The sequence below is a fragment of the Microcebus murinus genome, chromosome 6 (genome assembly GCF_040939455.1).
Source record: "Microcebus murinus isolate Inina chromosome 6, M.murinus_Inina_mat1.0, whole genome shotgun sequence".
NCBI classification, from domain to species: Eukaryota; Metazoa; Chordata; class Mammalia; order Primates; family Cheirogaleidae; genus Microcebus; species Microcebus murinus.
The window spans coordinates 22,157,054-22,179,355 of NC_134109.1; the positions used below are offsets into that span (position 1 = coordinate 22,157,054).

Consider the following 22,302-nt stretch of genomic DNA (forward strand, 5'->3'; position numbering starts at 1 on the left):
GTCATTCACCCTGAAGAATTCTGGCAAGGCTTTTGAATTGGAGTAATTGGCACAATTACTGCAGAAGGAGGTGGTAGAAATGGATACATAGGAAGTATCTGTAACAAAGAATTAGACTTGCAACTCCCTTTCTCCATCCCTGCAGGAGACATAAAGTATATATATGCTCTAGACAAATTGCTTCAGTGAGGCTCTGGATTGCAGATGCTAGGCATAGACCAGCATCTCTCTTGGGGGGAGATAGGAGATTTCAAATAGGTAGGTTAAGTGAAAGAAAACTGAACTCCTTCCGAGAAAAAATTTTCACATACTACTCATCATTGAAAGCCGCCTCCTCCACAAAAAAATGCCAGTTGACTACTTGATTAGCTTACATTTTAATTATTTAATTCTCAGTGTAGATATTTGTCATGATTAATGCTGTATTATGCATTGGTAACTAATAAACCCTGAAATCTTATGGCTTAGCACAGTAGAGGTTCATATCTCACCTGAAGTCCAGTGTGGTGGATGGCTCTCCTCCTCTTTTGTAGTTATGCCATCTGCAGCATGTGGCCTTCAGGGTTCTCATGGCTGGGGCTGGGATGGAAGACAGGGAATGTAGCACTCTTGTCTCAGTCCAGAAGTGACACACTCAAGAGTCCATTGTTCAGAACCTTTCACATGAAAGATGTAGGGGAGCACATGATCTTCCCATGCACCAGCCATATGATTTGTCATTTATTTCACTGAACAATTAAAATTCATCTTAAATTTAAAAGCTAACATCTATTGCCTGCCTAATATGTCTGGCATGTAACAGGACTAAGAATACAGAGACACATATGATACACACGATGTAGTCTTTGTCTCAAGGTTATTATACCGTTTAACCTCTTATTTCACCTTGGCTTTGAAATTTTGTGATCATTTCCTTCTAAAGTTTATATTGGTAGATTTAATAGTGACAGCTAATCAAAGACTGCATAAGTTATTGATTTATAATCAACAGGATCATGCATCCCTGTTGCAAATGTTTAACTTTGTATATTTCTCCCAAGTCTTTTAAGAACTGCTCCCTTTTCTTTTTTTTACTAAAATAATTGCTGAGAACTCTGTTCTTTATAATGGCAACATTTAAGAATCTCTAATAGGCTCCATACATAAGTAACTGCAAATTCATCTATTTCTCAGTATTACCTTGTGGTTTATTTCTGATGTTCACTGAAGCAGTTTTGTAAATTAATACTAATATGAAATGCTCTATAGAAAGTTTCATAGCATATCAGTTGAAAGCAATTATCCAGGAAGAGTTTTTATATCTGAGTCAGTATTACAAATGCATCTCATATACTTCTTGAGAGGAAATAATTCTTCTGATTTAAAAAGATAAATTTATCTTAGAAATGCTATTATATCCGTTCTTATTTGACTCTAAAGCTACAGCTTGAACTGCTTATACTAAACTGATTTTTGGCATTTGAATTCTGAGAGTACTAATCAATTTTTTATAATGTTTGGTTTCCTTATGTTTTCTTTTTCAGAGTACCCGAGTGGCCTTGGACCATCTGGAGTCTGTGCCTGAGAAACTGAGCCTACTAGAGGATTTCAAAGACTTCAGAGTGAGAAAGAGTTGGCTTGTCTCTTTCCGTATTTTTATCTGAGTGAGAATACTTGACATCTTCCTGATGTGCAAAGAAAAGCATAGAGAGGGAAGAAGTACCAAAAAACATTGGGGACTTTTAACACTCCATCTTACCAAAGTTCATTGACATTATTTGTGAAGTCAGGATTGAAAATAATGAAACTTATGTATCAGCACAATATAGGAAAGTAGAGACTTTTACCCTTACCACTAGAAGCTCACTTGGCTCCCTAAAGCTTTAGTAATAATTTATAAAAACCTAAGAATTAAAGGGAGTTATGCATTATATTGATAATAGATAACTTTTTTGATTAGCAGTTTTAACCTATGAATTGTCAACTTCTTTACAAATTGTTGAGTACTGTTTTAAAGATATGATAGTTCACAGGTTATCCCTATACTATGACATATGAATTCAATCCACATAGAGTTTTAGATTTCATATTCCATGCCATCCATGTATTGGTAGAACTCTAACCACAAAGTATTTCCTTATCAAGCCAATTAGACACATGTGTGAATTTACCTTGTGTTATTTTTAAAGTTCCTCTTAGAGGAGAGCTGCAAAGCAAATAACCTTGCTGCCCAGTCCTGCCAGACAAAGTCTGGGCCAAAGAACATCTTCACATATCACCTTAGGGAAACATATGTAATGTAAAATTTTAATGATTTATAATTTATTGATCCTGCATGGCTGAAGTTAACAATGATGAGGGTTTCCCTTTGGAAACCATATAATCTCTTATTTCACATTGGCTTTAAAATATAGCTTATATTATATTTAGGTTCTGTTTAAATCTAACATATTATTTGAGGATAATATATGGGTAGGAATATAGCCAGATCATAATCATATTGATTCATTGGAAGCACTGACGTGATGTATTTCTCAAGGTCTGCATTATCTTAAAAATACCTTGCATTAAGCATCTTTTGGTAGTTCAGTAACTAAATGTTTTTGAGTGAGATCCAGGGTTGAGCTGCCACATCTAGAAATCTAGACTATCATAAATAGAACAAAACCAAGTGTTTTAAGTATATTTTACTGAAGTGTTGACTCTTTCTTATGATTTGATTATATATTTGCAGTTTAAGTCTCTATCAAAGAATTATGAAACTAGTGTCCAAGATGATGTAATTTCTGTTTGCCATTATATAACCCAGTGTGATAGTGGGTGATATGTTATGCCCATATTCTTCCCAATTTTTTTCTCTGTAACTAACAGAAGTCATCTAAGTAAATGAAGGACAGATAAGAGAAGGTATTGGAAATAGGTAGCACTTGCCACTGTGAAACAGATACCTGTTTTATACCAGTATTAGAAATACAAAAGTTTAACTCTAGTGACAAATCACTTTTTCCCCAGTTGTCTGCATTGAACAGAATGGTCATATGTATAATGTAACAGTTATGTTCTCTACTATTACCAACAGGCTTATTATTATTTTTTATCCTATGGGCTAGTGATTATCTACAATATACACACTTATATACACACAAACTCACATATGAAGAAGACTAAATAGTGAAATTTTGAGAGAGAATATTTTTCAAAGTTCAGAATTACACTTTCCAATACATTAAAATTGAAATCTTTCATTTGGAAAAAGAAAGGATTTAATTATGCACACAGTATATTAGCAAGCAGGAGCTAAGTACTGTATGTTGCCTTTTTTTCTAATCTTCAGAGGTACCCTATAGACGGACAGTATTTTTCCCCATTTTACCGATGAGAACACCAAAGTTTGGAGTATGTTAAATTAGTGGAAAGTGGGATCTAATTCTATGTACAAAAGCAAAGCCCATCTGCTTTGCCCTGCTGCCTTTAGCTTGAAACCCATCAATATATACTCTAATGCCATCTTTAGGATTAAAAAGAGCTCATTTAAATCAATTTAATAAAATTGACTAGACATAGACATAGCCTTAAATGAAAATATGTAAAGCCTTTAGATTATCAGATACGGATTATATGTTTTCAAACCCTTAAAACTTTCTGAAATTTAATATGCTATGAACAGGAATGCAAAGGCCTAAGTTCTGGTCCAAGTTCATGCACCAGACAAAATCTCTTAGTGTCTCAGGGATAGGTCCTCAACCATACAATGAGAGAATTGAGCAATATTATCTCTGTGGTTCCTACTCACACCGACATCACTAGCATATATGAGAAAATTTATGTCACATATTTCTTGATAGTTCTGTAGCCTATGACTCTAAGTGTGAGTACAGACCTCATTCTATTTAGATAGGCTTGACTTTATTCTTATTAACATGTAGTCATATTCTCTCTCTTACACCTCATTTTAAAACAAGTAGTTCAGCTCTACGATCCCATATTTTAAACATTACATGTTTGATAAGGTGGAAAGGGAATAGCATTGGGTTCCAAACTCAATCAGCCACAAATTGTCTAGCCCTGGGCAAACCATTCTTAACTTCCCTGGGCTCTAGTTTTTAGGGTGTGTTTATTTGGTTTTTTAATAAAAATAAGAACGTTGGAATTCTAATACCCCTTCCAGGTTGAGCATGCAATAAGTTTAAAGTTCCTTGGGACTATTTGGGTACTAAATTCCATAGATGATTTTTTGTACATCCCCAAATCATTTTCTTCTAATTTCTCCCTAAATCAAAATAGAAATGTCTAAATAATTGGCTATGGTAACTAACTGTTTGCTGTGTTCTTTTTCTCCCAAGAAATGAAAAGAAAAAAGAAAGAAAGGCAGGCCCTGGAAATTTTTGCTGTCTTAATTTCTTTATTACCTGAATCTTTTTATTCTTATAAGGGCAGAGGAGATATCCTTAAGTTTAAGTATTTACGTGACATAATAGTTAAAAGGTAGAATGTTATTTAAAGATAAGTAAAATATAAGGGCTTTAGTTTTAAAGGTAGCATTTTTTAACAAAATATTCGATATATTCGATATATATATCGAAAATACTCGATATCAAGTACTACAAGAGATGGTACGCAACATCTAAAATGGGCACAAATCATTAATGATGATCTTTGGGCAACTCATTGTGACTTGAATCTTGTTCTAAAGGATTTTAATCATTTCAGATAAGCAGAGGGACTAGTTGTTAAAAGAAACCAAATGACCAATGTGGGACTCATTTTATTTTTTGGTAGCATCCACAGTGACCATTTTATTCTTTTTCCATGGTGGCCCATGGTTGCCCTATATATTTACATATCATTACTTTCTTATTCTAATTTCAAGCACTAATTTTGCTTTCATTCACCAATTCACACCCTGTGTTGTTTTCCCAGGATACGCGTAGTTCATCTGAGAGAATTGATGGGAGATATTCTAAATACAGAGTTCGCAGAGATTCTCTTCAGCATCACCAAGATGACACCAAGTACAGGAACAGAAGTTTCAAAGTAATGTTCTTTATATACATCTTTAGTCAGTAAGCATTATCCGTGTTTAAGGCTACTGCTTCTTACGCAGCCCTCCAGTGTTCATGTAAGGGCACTGGTGAAGCTGAAGCTTTTTTTTTTTTTTTTTGGTATATGAAATAGCTTTTCAGTTCTGTGGAAATAGAGATCAAAAATCCAAAGATTGTGCTTATAACTTTTTGCCTGAGAACTAAACCTTCAGTCTGTGCCATTGTTGCTCAATGTCTTGTTTGTCTATGGGAACTGATGCCGCTTAAGAAATCCTGAGCCAGTTAACCCCTGGCCCCTTGGTTGGTCAAAGTCTTAGTGCGATGGTTTCTATCCTCTATGTGTAAGTCCAACTCTGTCAGCCATGAAGTCCACAGTAGGACAACTAATGTATTATACTTTGTAAACTATAGCCTTGGCATGTCTAGTCATTGTTTTCCTGAGGATGTGAACTCCATGCTCATACTTCAGCTTATGGTTTATGACCATGAAACCCACACAGATACTGGGAAGATTTGACCATATTGACAAAAGTTATGGCATTCCCTAGAGCCTACCTAATGTGCATCTAGGGTATGGATGATTTTAAACCCATTTGGCCCTGAACAGCACTTAACTCTTAGAGATGGGAATTCAGTAAGTTTAAGGTTCCTTGGGAATAAATCCCATAGATGATTTTTTGGGCCAGATAATAGAGGTTGTCTTAGGCATAGTGAGATGTTTAGTTGCATCCCTAAAATCTACTCACTAGATGCCAGTAGCATCCCCCCTCTCAAGTTGTGACATCCAAAAGTGTCCCCTGACATTGCCAAATGTCCTCTGGAGAGCAAAATTGCCCCCCATTGAGAACAATGACCTGGAGGGAATCCATCTATATTCAAATGTGCACTCCAAGTCCATTTTAAAAAAAGAAGAAAAGCTAAAGGCTCTCTGGCTTTTTTCTATTCTTATAAACTTTAATATATATGAATATTCATTACACTGTATATATTCACTTATTACAGCCAAATATAATTATTTCTAAGAAGCTTCTTTCCCCCTCTGAATGTAATAGGATAGAATGCTCAGTGGGTATAAAGATGGTGCTCATTTCCATAAGTCCTCCTTAGCATACTTAAAATGATCATTATACTAACTCCATCGCAAACAGAAATTAACAAAATTATGCCAAGTTATTGATACCTTTACTGTGAAGAGGACATCCTGTGACTTTGTTCCCTTTTACGTTTGTTTTTTATAAATTGGTATATGGACTATAGTAGTGACCTTGTCTCACATGGCAATTTTTAAATTCCTAAATCACCTCCCAGCATTCTCATCAGGTCTCATATACTTAAGCATTTCTCCACCATTTAAAGCAGTTCTGCTTATCTTTAACAGAAATGCAAGGTTTAGGCTACAAAAGCTAATAATAATTAGTAATTATAGAGCATGTATTAGTACAGATGACATAAAGTTGCTCTTTTTGTAGGTGTTGCATGCCTTATGTACATTATCATATTTAATCATCACAGCAATCCTGGCAGGTTGGCACCATTATTTTTCCTCTTTTACCATTGAAGAAAGCAAGGTTATAAAGTAATTAAATGGTTGAATCAGGATTAAAACCTTAATCTGCCTGGTCCCTGTAATTTATGTCCTTGACCACTGTGCTGTTACAGTATAAATTTAGTCCTCATATAACTAATATTTTCTAGAAGTCATCAAATGTAGAACTGTATTTTTTTATAGAAAAGTTTTTGCAGAAATACACAAACACAGTACATGCCTCTTAGTTCAACAGAGGTCTAGATGCAGATGAAACATTTAAAACATTATTTCCCAATACAGTTATATTTGGTATCAAGTGAATCAGTGTTATCTATTGGCACCCAAATTGCTATAAATCAATACAATTTCCCTAACAGCATATGGCAAAGCTATGAATGTTTAATATGTTCAGCAAGTAATGTCACTGGAGTTCTGTTTAAAATTACATTTGCAGCTGAAGAGGAAAGCAAGCCTAGTTCGCAAGAGAGGCCAACATTTAGCAGAATGAGAAATAAGTTTGAAAATTCTGCAAATAAATAGTGCAAGTATAGGATAGGACCACAAAGCACATTTTCTGATGACATTCTTCCACATTAATACTACTTAAACATTTTAAAACTGATGCATTTCAATGTTAAATATATAGACTATTACCATACATAGCAGATTCCTGGCCTGAAATAATGTAGTAATTTAACACAAAACTCATGGGAATATCACATTTTGGTAGTCATTGGAGAGGAAAATGTGAGAACACATTTTTTTCTGATTGTAGATACCAGTGGTCATTTGCTCATATGCCTTTTATGTAAATATGTTATTTAAAAAGACTGAGAGGGGAAATAGCTTCAAAAGAAGTATTAGCTTAGATGGGTAATGAGAAAGTTATGTTAATCATTTCTTGTCTTCATGGATAATCAAAAGAGCTACCTCTGGTTAGTCATTGACATCCTGAAGAAAATGCTTTGAATAAGAGAAATCGGGACTCTTTAGTCTTCAGAGAAGGAACACCATTATGACTTCAGTTCCAGAAAACATTATTTCAGCAGCTATTAACTTCCCCCACATTTTGCTAGGAGAGAGTTCAAAGAAAAGTCATATTACAAGGATTTGAGTTCATTGGTTCTACTGAAAACTGCAGTTCCAGGAAATCAGTTAGTGTTAAGATTCAGTTTAATTCAACAAACATACTGTACAGCTACCATACTGTAAACCACTGTACTACCTGCTGAGGGACATATAAAGGTACAGAATGCATAGTCTTCAATGAAGGAATAATAACCTAGTCATATTACTTCTAGCAGATAATTCTTGTACAGTTGTTCTAGAGGCCAAATCTTGCCTGCCAACTATTTTTTATAAATAAAGCTTTATTGGAATACAGGCACACTCATTTATTCACCTATTATCCATGGCTGCATCTGCACTCGGTGGTAGGGTTAAGTAGTTGCAACCGAAACCATATGGCCCACAAAACCCTATTTACTCTCTGGCCTGCTACAAAAAAAGTTTGCCAACCCCTGGTCTAGAGAAAAGAGGAATTAGACATCTACTTTTTCTTCCTTTACACATTATATGACATATTTCCTTTTCTTTATTTACCAATGAATATATATACTGTCGAAGCTCTTTGGAAAGCCATAATGCTTATCCATCCATTCAACAAATATTAAGTGCCAGCAATGAGCCAGGAACTTTCTTGGTTCATGGGACTCAAATCAGTGAACAAGACAAAGATCCCTGACCTTTTGGAACTTCTCTTGTAATTGGAAGATATTCATGTTTGTTGTTGGTGGTGGTGGTTTTCTAAACACAACATTCAACAAACATTTATTGGGTTTCTACTATAAACAAGGTGTGCTATGCTAGGGGCTCGAGGCAATGGCATAATAAGAAAAACCATTACTCACCCTTAGGAATTTAAACCCTTCACACAAACAACTATAATGCAAAGGAGAAGGGGATAAATGCTATAAAGGTGGTCCCAATAAACCACATTAGGCATTCAGTGGAAAGAACTTTGCTCAAGAATCTTTTGAAAAGAGGTTTGTGATGACAAGGTACAGGGAAGTGTTTTATCCACATCTCAGTTTGGAAGAGGATCTCTATTAGCATTTTAGTTATAGAACTCTGACTGTATTACTGTTGACAGACAAATAACTGTTGGCATAGCAGAACCATGTTGGCAACTGGCTTCTCTCATGTTTTTGCTGTTGTAAGAAGGCAGGGAAACATCCAACATAACCACACAGCTGGTGGAGGCAAGGGTTAGCAGGAAGTCAGCAAGTCAGGTTCTTTTTCAGTCAGTCCAAGGCTAGGGCTGATCTTCTGTTGTTTATTCCCATGGCAATCACCAAGACAAAAATGATCAGATTTCTAGAAACCTGTCAAGATTTTGAACAGGACCAATGTCTACATTTGTGAGAGCATAATGTAATGTTGTATTAAGTTGACCAAGCTAACTGGAAAAAGCCTAATCTGAAAATTTATATTTAGAATTCAATTCAAAGCTGAATCGAACACATTTTCTCTGTCTTGGTAGACAACAGAGGCATTTCATGGCCTCTCTTTCATCAGGCCCTATTGGGTTTCTGCAGGACATAGCCTTCCTTGCTGTCCCAGCTGTTTCAAATAGAACAGAATGTTCAAAAGTCAGCCAGTAACACAGCATTGCTAATCTGAATTCACGGAGGAGCATGGTTTTGTCCAAGAAATTCCCATTTGTTACCTTTACGCATGCTAAATATATGGTTTTAATTAAAATTGGAATTTTTTTGGTGAAAATCACAGAAGGCATGTTTTTTTCCCCATCCTTCCTCCTCTGAAAAGAAAGTCATGATTTTTAACATCTAGTTGGAGAGTTAGTATGCAATTTCTTTTTAAAGAAGCACATGTTTTACAGGATAAGATGAGGGAGGTGAGGAAGTATTGATAATGGCTTTCAGCAGAGTTTATGGAAAGCAGAGTTTGCCAAAGTTCTTTGTCATATTTGTTCAGTGTAAGCATGTGTGTGATATAAGTACTTGTTTTGCTCCTGGTAGTCATTTCTCCCTCATTTAATCTCTGTGATTTGTTTATATCTTGCTCACAGCAATTAATGGCTGTTAGTACATTCTCTCTCAAGTCGCCTATTTCTATACATATCTTAAATCTTCTACAACAGTAGCTTCTAAAGCATGCTATGCATAATTCCTGGTGCAATTCAAGATGGTAGGTGATGCATGCACATCTTTATTTTAATGACTATAAAAATATATCACTAGTGTGTTATTCATGTCATTTTACAGATATTGCTTGGGAATAGTAGTGGCAACCATGGGGGAATTTGAGAGAGCTTTAACCCTACAATACACCAATTATCTCATTTTTAACCACTCTTCCTCATACTTTGATAAGGAATCATATGTAAACTGCTATGCAAATACTGCTATGCAAATACTGCTGTCAGCCCCAACCAATTCGCCATCCTTTAAGCCTCTCCTTTATAGAAATTGAGTACTAGTTTAATTTTTAAATAAGCATAAAAGAAAATGGTAGTATAACTATGAGTGAACATTGAAGTGTGGGAAATGCTGTTCTATTGGATGGTATAGGCTTTGAATGCAGGCACTGTCTGACTCATCTTTGATTCCAGAATATACAGTGAGTGTACAATATATGTTAAATCAGTGATTTAAAAAACTTAAAAAATTTTTTTTTAGTTTCAGCCTTTCTGAAATTCTAACAGAATTTTAATCGCTATTTTTCTAGTAATGCTTCTGTGAAATATCCAAAACCTAGCAGGCAATCAATCATGCTGAAATCTGAAGAGATTTTTATTCTTTTGAAGTGATCAAGACTAACCTGCTAGCTTATAATACTTAACTAGTTGATTTCATCTTGCTCTTTAAAAGTTAAGACAAAAGGTTGCCAATTGAATTGGATTTTTTTCTTTGTTATAAAATCTGAAAATTATAATGAGTCAAAAGTGCTTATTCAGGAATCAACATGGATACATAGATGAGCATATTAATATTTTAATTTATAAGAGCCTCACTCTTATAATTTATAAGAGCCTCACTCTATCAAACCTAGATCCCTTAACAAGCCACATGCTTTCCCCTTCCAAATAATTTACTCAACAAGAATATTAAGAAACGAAAGATTATGAAGAAATTCACCTCTACAGGCCATTTTTGATGATTGTTTCCTTTAAAATGGTTGCTTTAAGAGAATAAGCACAGATCCCAATAAGGCCACCACCATTAAAACATCTTTGCATCTTTGCCTTTATTTCTTAAATCAGTGGCACATTCTTTTGAGTGTGCTTTTTAAATGGTAAATTTTTATCCACTGTGAGTAGATTCGGTTTCTGAAAATATATTAAAGTCATATGACTCCTAGTTTAAAGTAGGCAAAAAAAGAACTGAGCAAAATCTTTTTCATTAGTGATTCACTAGAAATATAAAGTTTTATACAATAAAATATCAATTAGGTAAGGGTAAATATATCAGTACTATTAGAAAAACTGCTCAAAGAGCTTCAAATGGCCTCATCTAGCACAGTATTTTCATTAGTCTGTTAATCTGGTAAATGAGTATTACATAGGGTGTCCCAAAAGTCACTGTACATAGGGAAAATGGAAAATTGTAGCTATTTTAAATATACCTTTATTTATAAAATATCCATTACAAAATTTTTCCTAAATTTTGGGACACCCTGTAGTATCATTGTATCGATTTGGATTTCCTGTGGTAAAAATAATTTGCATAGTTAGAAGTACTGGTTGTTCACTGGTTCTGTCCAGATAGATTAGATCATAAAATGTTAGTTCTAAGAGGACTTAGAGATGATCTGGTTCAGCCCCCTAATTTTTTTACTCGAAAAAACTGAGAATATAAGACTAGTAGTCTTCTCTTTCCCAGCTTCCACCATAGCAAATTTTAATTTCTGCACTTTTGTCAAGAAATGATCATATATGAGTTCCTTAGTACAGGTAGCACTATGCAAATTGTGGAGTATTTGGATGGGTAGATGGAAAGAAGGATAGATAGAAACAATCAAAACTTCACCCTCATGGAAATTAAAATTTTAAATTGCCCCAATTGACTTTCAAATAGAAATAAAGTTTACTGAGGAAGAGATTAAACTTTCTTCAGCACTGGTGGAGAATTGAGAATTCAAAGTTGGGCAGAAATGAAGGCACAGTGCATTGCTAATTTAGAGACAAATTCAGAAAAAAGTTCTGCCACGGAGTGAGAAATATATACATGTTTCTTCCTTCTTTCCAGGGGAATGGTTGGATAAATTAAAATTTTAAAAGATTAAATGTATCATTTGTCTAATAAACTTTGAACTTCTAATATTCTTGAGAGAAAAATGCTTGGTGGGCATCATTAAATATTAATCGCTAGAGATCAGTTTAGCAAAGAAATGTAGTTAGGTTGGAACAGCTTTTAAGAAACCAATTACAATGTGGGTTATGAAAAAGAAGTGGAAGAAGCCCAGGGAAAATATTAGAAAATACAAGTCCCTTCACCCAATGGAATTTTTGCAAAGAATTCTGGCTAACTACCTAGTTGAGACTTAAGATGGCAATGAAAATAGGCCCTTGTGCTAAGGATATGCTAAAAAGCAAAAGATGGGATTATTAAAATTGCAAAGAAACTTCTTTTCAACAAATATTTTATTTTTAATACTTAAGTATTTGATTGAAAGATAGGTAGGAATTAGAAAGAAATTCTCATTGTATAGTCACTTTGTAAAATTATGGAAATTCCATAAATTAAATATCAATACAGAATTGGAAGAGAGGAAAGTATTTTTTTCATATTTTGTTTTGTTGATTATTCAAAGGGATTATGAAATTGTTTTTATTTAGGGTAGTCTTGTAAGATTAATTTTGCTAGTTCTATTTCAAGGTAGTATGGGAGATTCTGACAATTTTTTAAAGACTTATAAAATGTTAAAATTTAAAGACATTAGAGTTCAACCTCCTCATTTTTCATATATGAAAAAAAGAAATGAAAGTGGTTGAATGAGGAGTAAGTCAGCAACTGTAGAGAAGGGATAACAGCCCTATATGTATATTCACCTATAAACAAAGTGTCAAAATATATGAAGCACATATATATGATAGAAATGTAAGAAAAAATATATGATAGAACTGTAAGGAAAATGAGACAAATCCATATTATAGTTGGAGATAGCAACATTCCTTTCTTAGTTGATAAAACAATAGGCGGAAATCAGTAAAGATACCGAAGACTTGAACAATACTATCAACCAACTAAACCTAACTGACACTTAAAGAATATTTCCCCCCAACAACAGCTAGTAACACATATTTTTCAAGTGCACATTGGACATTTTCCAGGATAAAATATATCCTGGGTGATAATACAAATCTCAATAAATTTAGGATTTAATTTGTTGGGTTATTTGTATTTTTCTTAATTTTTCTTGTATTTTCCAAATTTGCTAAGAATGAAATATCAGTGCCATATTTTGACTATCATTTGTGAAAAAACTGGTCTTACCACAAAATATATAATTTTTTTCTGTAAACAGAAAAGATACAACTTCTGGTTTGATGCCAGTTGATTTTGTTTTAGAAATTTAAAATCATGCCTTTTAAGAAGAATGAATAGTATTCATATATTTCTGTGTACTTCATCCTTCCACTGGTAGGCACATTTTGAGGCCATCATTACACCATCTGTTCCAACAAGGTGCCCACACCTACCTCTCTACTCCTGTCCTCTCACTCTCTCAGTTCAGGTGTCAGTGGGCAAAATGTGTGTTTGTTTCCCTTATTTTTTTCTTTCTCTCTTATTGCCCATAAGGATCAAAGCATCTTTTAGTGGGTAACCATTCATTATGCTTTTCTCTTTCATCCTTCATATGGAAACCATGATTCAGTGGAAATTTCTAGCACTGATTGAGGGCATATCCCTCTTTTTCATTTATGCATCTTCCATCTCCACCCTGGCCTTTAGTGTGTCACATCTGAGCTACAACAGCCAGCTCACCTGCCTCTAGTTGCTGCGTGTCAACTCCTTCTGAACAAGTCTTTGGAATACATTTGGGACGCAATGTATATCCTTTGCTTTCAGAGATCCTCAAATTACGGCCCGTGGGCCACATGCGGGTGTTTTTGCCCATTTGTTTTTTTACTTCAAAATAAGGTATGTGCAATGTGCATAGGAATTTGTTCATAGTTTTTTTTAAACTGTAGTCTGGCCCTCCAATGGTCTGAGGGACAGTGAACTGGCCCCCTGTTTAAAAAGTTTGAGGACCCCTGTCCTACAGTGAATGACTTCAAGTTTCTAATGAAATCCCCATAACTGGAGAGAATTAAAAACCACTTGGTTAAAAACTGCAGGGTTTTCATCTTAAATCTTTTAACCTAATCTCCCTTTTGGTACATGAAGGCTAATGATCTTGAACCATCTGAGGATTATGCCTGTAGCTCAGAATAAATGGGCCTTTTACAAATACATACAAGATTTTTTTTGGCCTTTTTTTTAAGAGTTAGAGTCTGCCTCTGTCACCAGGCTAGAGTGCAATGGCCAGATCATAGCCTACTGTAACACTTCAACTTCCTGTGCTCAAGTGATCCTCCCCTGCTTCAGCTTCCTGTGTAACTGGGACTACAAGCACACACCACTTATCTGGGCCATCACTGCCTGGCTGCCCTCTCTCTCCTTTCTCCTCCCCTTCCACTTTTCCATACTCCACCCATAAGTTTTCACCTGGCTCATTCATTGATTCATACTAAGCATTCAAATATTGCCTTAAATATCACTTCCCACAGTGGTTTTCTCCAGTCGCCAAATCTAACTTTTGGTCCTTCCTGTTACTTCCTGTTCTTGTGGCACTTAGTATAGTTTTTAATTATCTCAAGTATTGTACAGTTTGTTTAATGCCTTTCTGTTCTTCAAGCCCTAAGGTTTCCTGATCATATACCCCAATGTCTTGTTTGCTCTTTGCCTAGCACATAGTAGGTACCAAACAAGTTTATTGTTGAATGAATGAATGAGTGGAAAGAAGGAAAAACAAGAATTATAATAAACAATGACATGACATTCATGAGAAAAAAATTGTAGTTTTACTGTTTCTCAGAGAAAAGTATATTAAAGCACCTATTTTTAATCTATTAGTTAAATCATTTAAAGTTATAATTCTCATTTTCAGCTAAGATTTGGGGAGAAGGACACATTCATATAATACCTGAGGACAGGAATCTTTTCATGTTCATTTTTGTTTATTAAATATTTGTTAAATGAGTAAGAAGATTAATATAATCATTGTGGAAAGCAGTCTAGCTAAATGTATTTGAAACATCAAATTGTTTTTATCGACCCAGTATTTCTCCCTAAGAATTTGTCAAAGGAATAATCCTAAATATGGAAAAGGTTATATATTTAAAGGTATTTCTCAAAGTGTTATTTATAGCAGTAAAACACTAGAAGCCACCTAAATGCCAAGTAAAACAATGGCTGAGTAAAGCATAGTATATCCACTGCTGTGATCCCCAAACCCCAGGCCATGGACCGCTACCAGTCCGAGACCCGTTAGGGGCTGGGCTGCAGAGCTCCACGGTCACCCCCTTGCCACCCTGCCCACACTCCCTGTCCGTGGAAAAATTGTTTTCCATGAAACTTAGGATGGGGAGGGTGGGGTGCACAGCAGGAGGTAACCAACAGGCAAGCAAAGCTTCATCTGTATTTATAGCCGCTCCCAGTTGCTTGCATCACAGCCTGAGCTCCGCCTCCCCACCGCCCCCTACTGTCTGTGGAAAAATTGTCTTCCATGAAGCCAAACCGGTCCCTGGTGTCAAAAAGGTTGGAGAGCACTGCACTATAGTGTATGAATAACCCATAAAGTAAAGATTAGGATAATTTAATGACTTCAAAATGTTTATAGTACAAATGTAAATAAATGAAGAGCACAAAGTTTTATAACTATGTTTATAAATCCTATCTCTAGAGGGGAAAAAGACTGGAAGGAAATATGTCGCTGCTATGGCAACGAGTGATTTTTCTTTTTCATATACTCTTTAGTATGCACATATTTTATTTTTTACAAAGATTATAATTGTATTAAATTGTGCATGTATAACATAGCTTGTGTATTAAGATTTAATTTCAGCTTTAGCACATTTAAATGAGTCTCAGTCCTTAATATTTTACAATCATTGACCTGAAATGCCATGCTTTCTTTCTTAGGATGACAGAACCTCTATGGGAGGTTCCTACACTCGTGAGTTAGATCTCTCATCCTCCTGGCAGGACCGTAGTCACTTCCTGTCTAGTCCACGATTTTCACACTTGAACTGTAAGTAATGAAGTCCTGTACCAGTTTTTAAATTGGATTTAAAAAAATACGGCACACAGAAAAGTGAAAGTTTAAGGCTGGTGACATGGTAGTAATAGTCATGTTATAAGTCTGAGAAAATTCTTATGAATCATACAAATAATGCTCAAGTATATTTATATTATGTAATTTACTAAAAAATATATGGAATCTCATCTTTTTAGACCTTATACTTCTCAGAAAAACAATACGTCACTCAAGGTGAAAATCCTAATTAAGCAAATTTTTAATTTTAACTATGGATGAGTGAGTAAAGAAAGTTATAATAAAATTTGAGTCATCAAAAAGCAGAAAATCTTTGCATATAACTGTTCAGAAATGTGTAATCTTATACAAAGAATAAGAATGCTTGCTAGATTTCACCCTGAATACTCTGTAACTCTTGCTAAGATGTCATCAACAGTATCAACAAGGTATGCATCCATTGGCCCAGGGTGCCATCCCCCACCATCTGTCCCCTTTTCTTCCCTCCAATATTTGTTCTTCACATTTCAGCTTTTATGTTATATACTTAAAGAGACTTCAGAACATACAGTTCTAAATGTGGTCTCTGTTATGAGTACCCACAGTGTGCTATACATGTTTCCTTTGACACTTTCTTCAGAATAGTAATTATAGAGTTATTTGTTATTTGAGTGGCTTTTTGTTCCCTAATTCTTCTCTCCACCAAAGAGTGAACTCCATGAGGATAGGGACAATGCCTGTTATGTTCACCACTGTGTCCTCAGCACTCTACATAGTACTTGGCACATAGTAAATACTCAGTTAATATTCAAATAATATTAGATGAATGCATGATATATGAGTTTTTTTTAATCCAGTTTTATCTAAACTATGGGGAGTAGAATGTTACTTAATGGATTCTTATTTAGATGATATTTTAGTTCTTCAGTTTACCATGGGCCTGGAGGGTTATACATTAAATTTGATGATTCTGTCATTTAAAATAGCTAGATTGGTATAAAATAAAATGCCAAAATGAGCCACAAGGAAGTAGGTCAAATCCAAAGGTGATAAGTCCCATTTTTGCTGATTTATATTCATGGATTCATTGAATAAATATTTATCAGTTTCTGATAAATGGTTTGGTTTTTATTATTTCATGATTATTTTATTCGAAATGCTAAGCATTTTCTCTTTCCTGTCTTAATCATTTTACCAAGTGATTTTGTATCTGCATAAGCCCTCTGCTGTCCTAATCTGGCAGGCACCCTTCAATATGGGTCATATCTCAAGTTGGCTATGGCACCTCAGAATCTAATATATACATAGGCCAATTTTTTTTGTCACTCATGTTAAGCCAAGGAAAAATTTCACCAGGTCTGTTTAATATATAAATAAATATGGAGGAGGGTTAAGGAGTAGGCACCATGAAATATCAGAATATCCCACTCAATAAGACATTCAAGAGCCTGGAGAATGCAGGTCCTGTGTTCTCCTGCAATTTAATTTTGCCATTATGACTTTCATAGGCTCCCTAGAAGGGCATCTAGAAGGCAGTGGTTTGAAGACATTAAATGGAAAACATCAGGGTTTTTGGAATTGTATTTAATATTATGATAAACAGTGAAAGAAACTATATTTAGCTTTCTAGTCTAGCATTTTATGACCAGCTGTGATCGTTAATTAAGAAATATTTCTCACAGGCAGCCATAGGTTTCTATATAAATATATTGGCTCAAAAGGAAATAAAGGTAAATAAGAATAGGAAAAATTATCATTGAGATATTTTGAATAAGAAACCACTTACTATAGTTTATATTGTAAAATCTGACTGAAAAATTTGGCTTAACAAGTAAAACTGTTTATTACTTATTTACTTAATTTATTAATTAATTCATAGCCTTATGTTTTATCATTCTTCTTATTTACAAATTTGTGTTATAATTTTCCTCCTGGGCCTATCCCCATATTTTCAAGAATACTTTTAAAAATTTAGTCATAGCTACTTTATCATTAATTATTTTTAAGTAATTAAACTCATTTCTAAAAGTCATATTTATTCTTATTTGCTTTTCTGATGAGCCTTGAATTTCCCATTTGTCTTAAATAATAGTATATTATAAGTGAGAAAAATTAGGATCACCCTGAATACTTCATTTTTATAGCATAATTTTGGCTTACTTATAGAAATTGCCCTGCTATTTCTCTTTAATTTCCCTTTAAACTTCTAAAATTAAAAGAGAGAGAGAGAGAGAGAGATGTTGGGACCAACAAAGAGAAAAACGGAACCTATAGCAAATGGATAATATAAGAAGCAGAAGATGTTTTTTAAAAAATTATTAATACCCTCAGAGAGATAAGAAAAAAATATTATGTCCATTAACTTTAATAAGACCAAGATACCATGAAAAACAAACACAAAATAAGAGGGTTCAGAATTTTAAAATATGATCGCCATAAAGAAAAAAGAAAACCAGAAAGCTGGAAAACAAAGTTGAAAAAACTAGGAAAAGAGGAGAAGAAAAAGAATGGGACAATAGAGAGGAAAGATTTTTAGAAAATCAATTTAGTAGGGACGATACAGGATCAATGAGTTCTGGAATGAGAGAACAAGTAGGACAGGTGAGCAGGAGTGGTCAGATTAAAAGGGCCCACCCAACGATTTCCTACTTGCAGAGCTGTCATCCTACCCCTCTTTTCCACCCTCTGCCTATGTTGGTAAGTCTTGTTTCCCAAATCCTGTACCTCTCTCTTTCTTGTTTCACTTCATTCTTTTGTATGAGCACATCAGAGAAAGGGAGGTAAATATTTTCAGTTTTTGTATTTCTAAAAATAGACTTTTTCCATTCACATTTGACTGAGCCTTTGGCTGGCTGTAAAATTCTAAGTTGAAAATGAGATTCCTTCTGAAGTCTTTGAACAATTATCCTCTAAAATCCACCGTGGTTGCTGAAAAATCATAGATAGGCACAGACTCTCATTCCTTTGAAGTCATCCTCTCCACTCGCTCTTTACCCTACCACACCCTTCCTACCCTTGACCTCAGGAACTTTTAAGATCTTCTCTTTAACCTCAATAAGTCTGAGATACTGTGCCTCATTGTGAGTCTTGTTTTATTTATTTTTCTCGCTACTTGTTGGATGGGCCTTTTTAATCTGGACATTCATGTTCTTCACTTCTCCCATACTAAAAAAAGAATGGAGAAAGATTCTATCAGAAAATCTTTAGGAAACAAACAAAAAAACTGATAGATTATCTGATACAGTTAAGCACCTAGAAAAAAAAAGACTACTAATAGACATATGGCAGATCTAATTGAATAATTAGAAACAATTAAGACAGTCACAGAGAAAGAGCAGACAAAAAAATAAAAGAAAAATTTAAAAAGGGTCAATTAATAAGCCTGGGGGAAAAATGAACAAAAAAAGAAACATTGTCATAGTGTACCTATTAGGTTTGTGTGAGCCATGCTTACATAGTCATAATAATATAAACATTCACTACAGACATAACTAAAAGTTCAGAAGTAACTATATTGGGAGGATGAGGTGAGGAGGTGTGGGTGGGTGTGGATAATGTCTAAAAATGATAAATCAGAAAATAGCAATATAGGCTTTTTTTACATAAATGAAATACAGAAAATAAAGCTAAAGGAGTTGATTGTGACTCTCTTTTGGGGCGTAGGATTATGGGATTTGGAGGGGTGGGGCAAGAGACTCCTGTTTTTCTTTGTAACCCTCTGGTACTATTTGATATGTATATGTACACTTTGGCTAAAACTGTTTCTTATGAAGATAAATGCTACTAATAAAACCCCAACTTTTATCTCTGACCAGCAATTTCATAATTTTCTTGTTAATTTCTGAATGAAACATGAAACTGGGGTTTGGAATTTAGAGCAACTTAGACCTGTATAGGGACTTGGGGAGTAGATAACCATAGGTCCTTAGTCAGACATGAGTTTCTAGGCCCACAGAACAGGCAATTTCTTACTCTAGTTGGAATCTGTACTGAATGAGGCCTTTCGTCTAAGCTGTAGATGCTAAGGCATTCATTCTGCTGACTTAGATGCCCTGTCAAACTGTGACCAAACTCAAGCATAGAATCACTGACCATGGAAAAAACAAAGGAAATGGGAAAATACTGCATAATTTGTGGTCTCTGAAATGATCCAGCATTAATGAAAGTTTGTTTTAAGAAGTAATTTATGTCAGCTTTGTGTAGTTCAGGTCAATTCAAGAAAAGGTAGATTCCTTCTGCCAGGAAGAAGGGAAGAAATGTATAAATTGTAAGCTTATATTACCATTGGAAATAGGAACACAGAAATCCATTATTTAAAACCATGATCACTACCAAATTTATCCTGGCTGGCTAGATGTTATGGCCGTGAGTCAGGGCACTCTTTTAGAAGACTTGGATTCCATTACCTTCAGCCTGTAGACAGTGGGGGCTTAGTAAGAGAGAGACGCATAATGTCAGCTTTTGAAGCTGTCATTTTTGTTTTTTATAAGTAGCAACTGACCACTAGTCTCCATGTATAGCTCCTTTTAGACTAAAGGAACACAACTCCAGGACAGGGCCATCACTCCTGGGGCTTTGACAGGACCAGCCTTGAGTGAAGTCTGTAGTAATCTGATGACTTCTAGAAATCTCTAGTCCTTTGAGACTAAAATGCTTAATCTTTGTGGAGTTGGTGTCTCCAAACCAAATTTTAAAAATAAATGCAGATTGCAAATTTTCTGTAAATCTAAAACAGTTCTAAAAAAAAATGTTTATTAAAATAAATAAGCCTAAAAAGAAAGTACTATGATTTTTCATGGGAAAATAATGTTATCTAAGGATTATTATAGAAGTTGGAAAGGAATCTTACATATTATTTTAATTTGATACTCTTAGGGAAGCAAATTAATAAAAGTTGCTTTAAAAAACCATTTTACTTCCTTACCTCAGTTTACATTTCTATAAAAAGAAAAGTTAGTATTCTCAATTTGTGTTTTGAGGTGCCTCTAAGTTCCTTGGGTGAAAAATAATTTATCCACAGCAAGAATAGCATACTATTTCCACTTCCATGTTATACTCCAAGGTCCACCTGGCTAACTGTGAATAGAAATTTCATATGTAGTCTTTTCTCAAACTTGTAGGATAAAATGCCAAAGACTAATGGCAATAAAAATGTTGGGGCACTAATAAGGCAAGAAAATTGTTTCTTGTCCATTAAAGGATTTAATTCCATGAGGCACAGTAACTACGTTTCAGGTATTTTTCACTGATCAATTTAGATGCCACATATTGTTAAATAATTGAGTTCTGATTATTGCAATTTAACAAGGTACTCTCTAGATGCTCTCGAGAAAGCAGCTATAAAATTCTCAGTTGACTATCTTTTAACTTTTTCAACCAATATTTAGTAAGAGGCCATGTACTGTGCTTTGTGTTCAGTTCTGGAGGAGACCATAGTGAACAAAACAGGCAAGGTCACCTCGTCTCATGGAAAAACAGGTAGTGAGCAAGTAAACATACGCGTTAAAGTGGCAAATTGGTGCTATAAAGGTGAAATGATGGAAGGTACCTGTACAGGACCACTTCTTTAGATTGACAATCAGGGGATGCCTCTCTGAGAGGTGACAACTCAGCTGAAACCTGAATAGCAAGAAGAACCAGCTGAGTCAAAATTGGGTAGGAAAAGTCTTCCTGAAAACAGAAGCAGAAAATACAAAAGCTCCAAAGAGAGGGACATCATCAACTAGAGAGGTGGCTGCCTAGCAAGTGAGCGAGTGAATGAGTGTGGCCATAGTCAGATGTTTGGATTTTATTCTAAGTTATGCAAGAGAGTGGGTTATGCAGGAGAGTGACAATCTGATTTACTGTTTAGAAGGAAAATTCTGGTTGTGATGTGGACAAAGGATCATAAGGGAGCAAGATAAAAAACAGGAAGGGAGAAAACGGTGACCTGGGCTGGGGCAATAGTAATGGAGATTGTGCGAATTAGGACTCAGGTGAAATTGGATGGTAGAATCATCAGAGCTTACTCTTAAATTGGGTGGATGGATCAGGCAGAACAAAGGAAGAGAGGAAATCTGTTTGAGAAACTGAGCAGATGGGTATGTATGTGTCCTTTTCTATAAGGAGAAGAGTAAGGAATAAGCAGGCATCAGAGAGTAGAAATCAGGAGGGAAGATTTCACATGGACATTTCGATATAGGTGTCTGGAGCTCAGAAGACAGAGAAGAGGTAGTAGAAAAACAGTAAACTCAGATTCCAGATTTATTCTCAGCAGACTAGAGGATGAGACAAACAGGATTCCATAAAAAGGAGGCCCTTAAGATTTCTCCCTTTAAATGTGTGCGTGTGTGGTTTATATCATTGTATTTGGGAAATGTAGTAAAATAATTTTGCTTATTCTTACATTGAAGGTCTGTTAGTCCACGTAAAGTTTAATTATAGAAAACTAAA

At 34.9% G+C, this 22,302-nt stretch overlaps 1 protein-coding gene and 1 long non-coding RNA gene across 6 annotated transcripts in view; one reads left to right on the top strand and one right to left on the bottom strand.

The window, feature by feature from the left end:
- CEP128 (centrosomal protein 128) overlaps nucleotides 1–22,302 on the top strand; it is a 362,607-nt gene that overhangs the window by 340,075 nt on the left and 230 nt on the right. For all 5 annotated transcript variants that reach the window (XM_020285697.2, XM_076003809.1, XM_076003811.1 and 2 more), the window contains 3 exons: nucleotides 1,524–1,601; nucleotides 4,900–5,013; nucleotides 15,759–15,867. In XM_020285697.2, the coding sequence (XP_020141286.2) occupies nucleotides 1,524–1,601; nucleotides 4,900–5,013; nucleotides 15,759–15,867 (301 nt within the window). The remainder of the gene's footprint in view (nucleotides 1–1,523; nucleotides 1,602–4,899; nucleotides 5,014–15,758; nucleotides 15,868–22,302) is intronic.
- The window catches only part of LOC105867833 (uncharacterized), a 75,291-nt gene that overhangs the window by 26,945 nt on the left and 26,044 nt on the right, over nucleotides 1–22,302 (bottom strand). The window contains exon 3 of the long non-coding RNA XR_012919692.1: nucleotides 492–656. This is a non-coding gene — a long non-coding RNA (uncharacterized LOC105867833). The remainder of the gene's footprint in view (nucleotides 1–491; nucleotides 657–22,302) is intronic.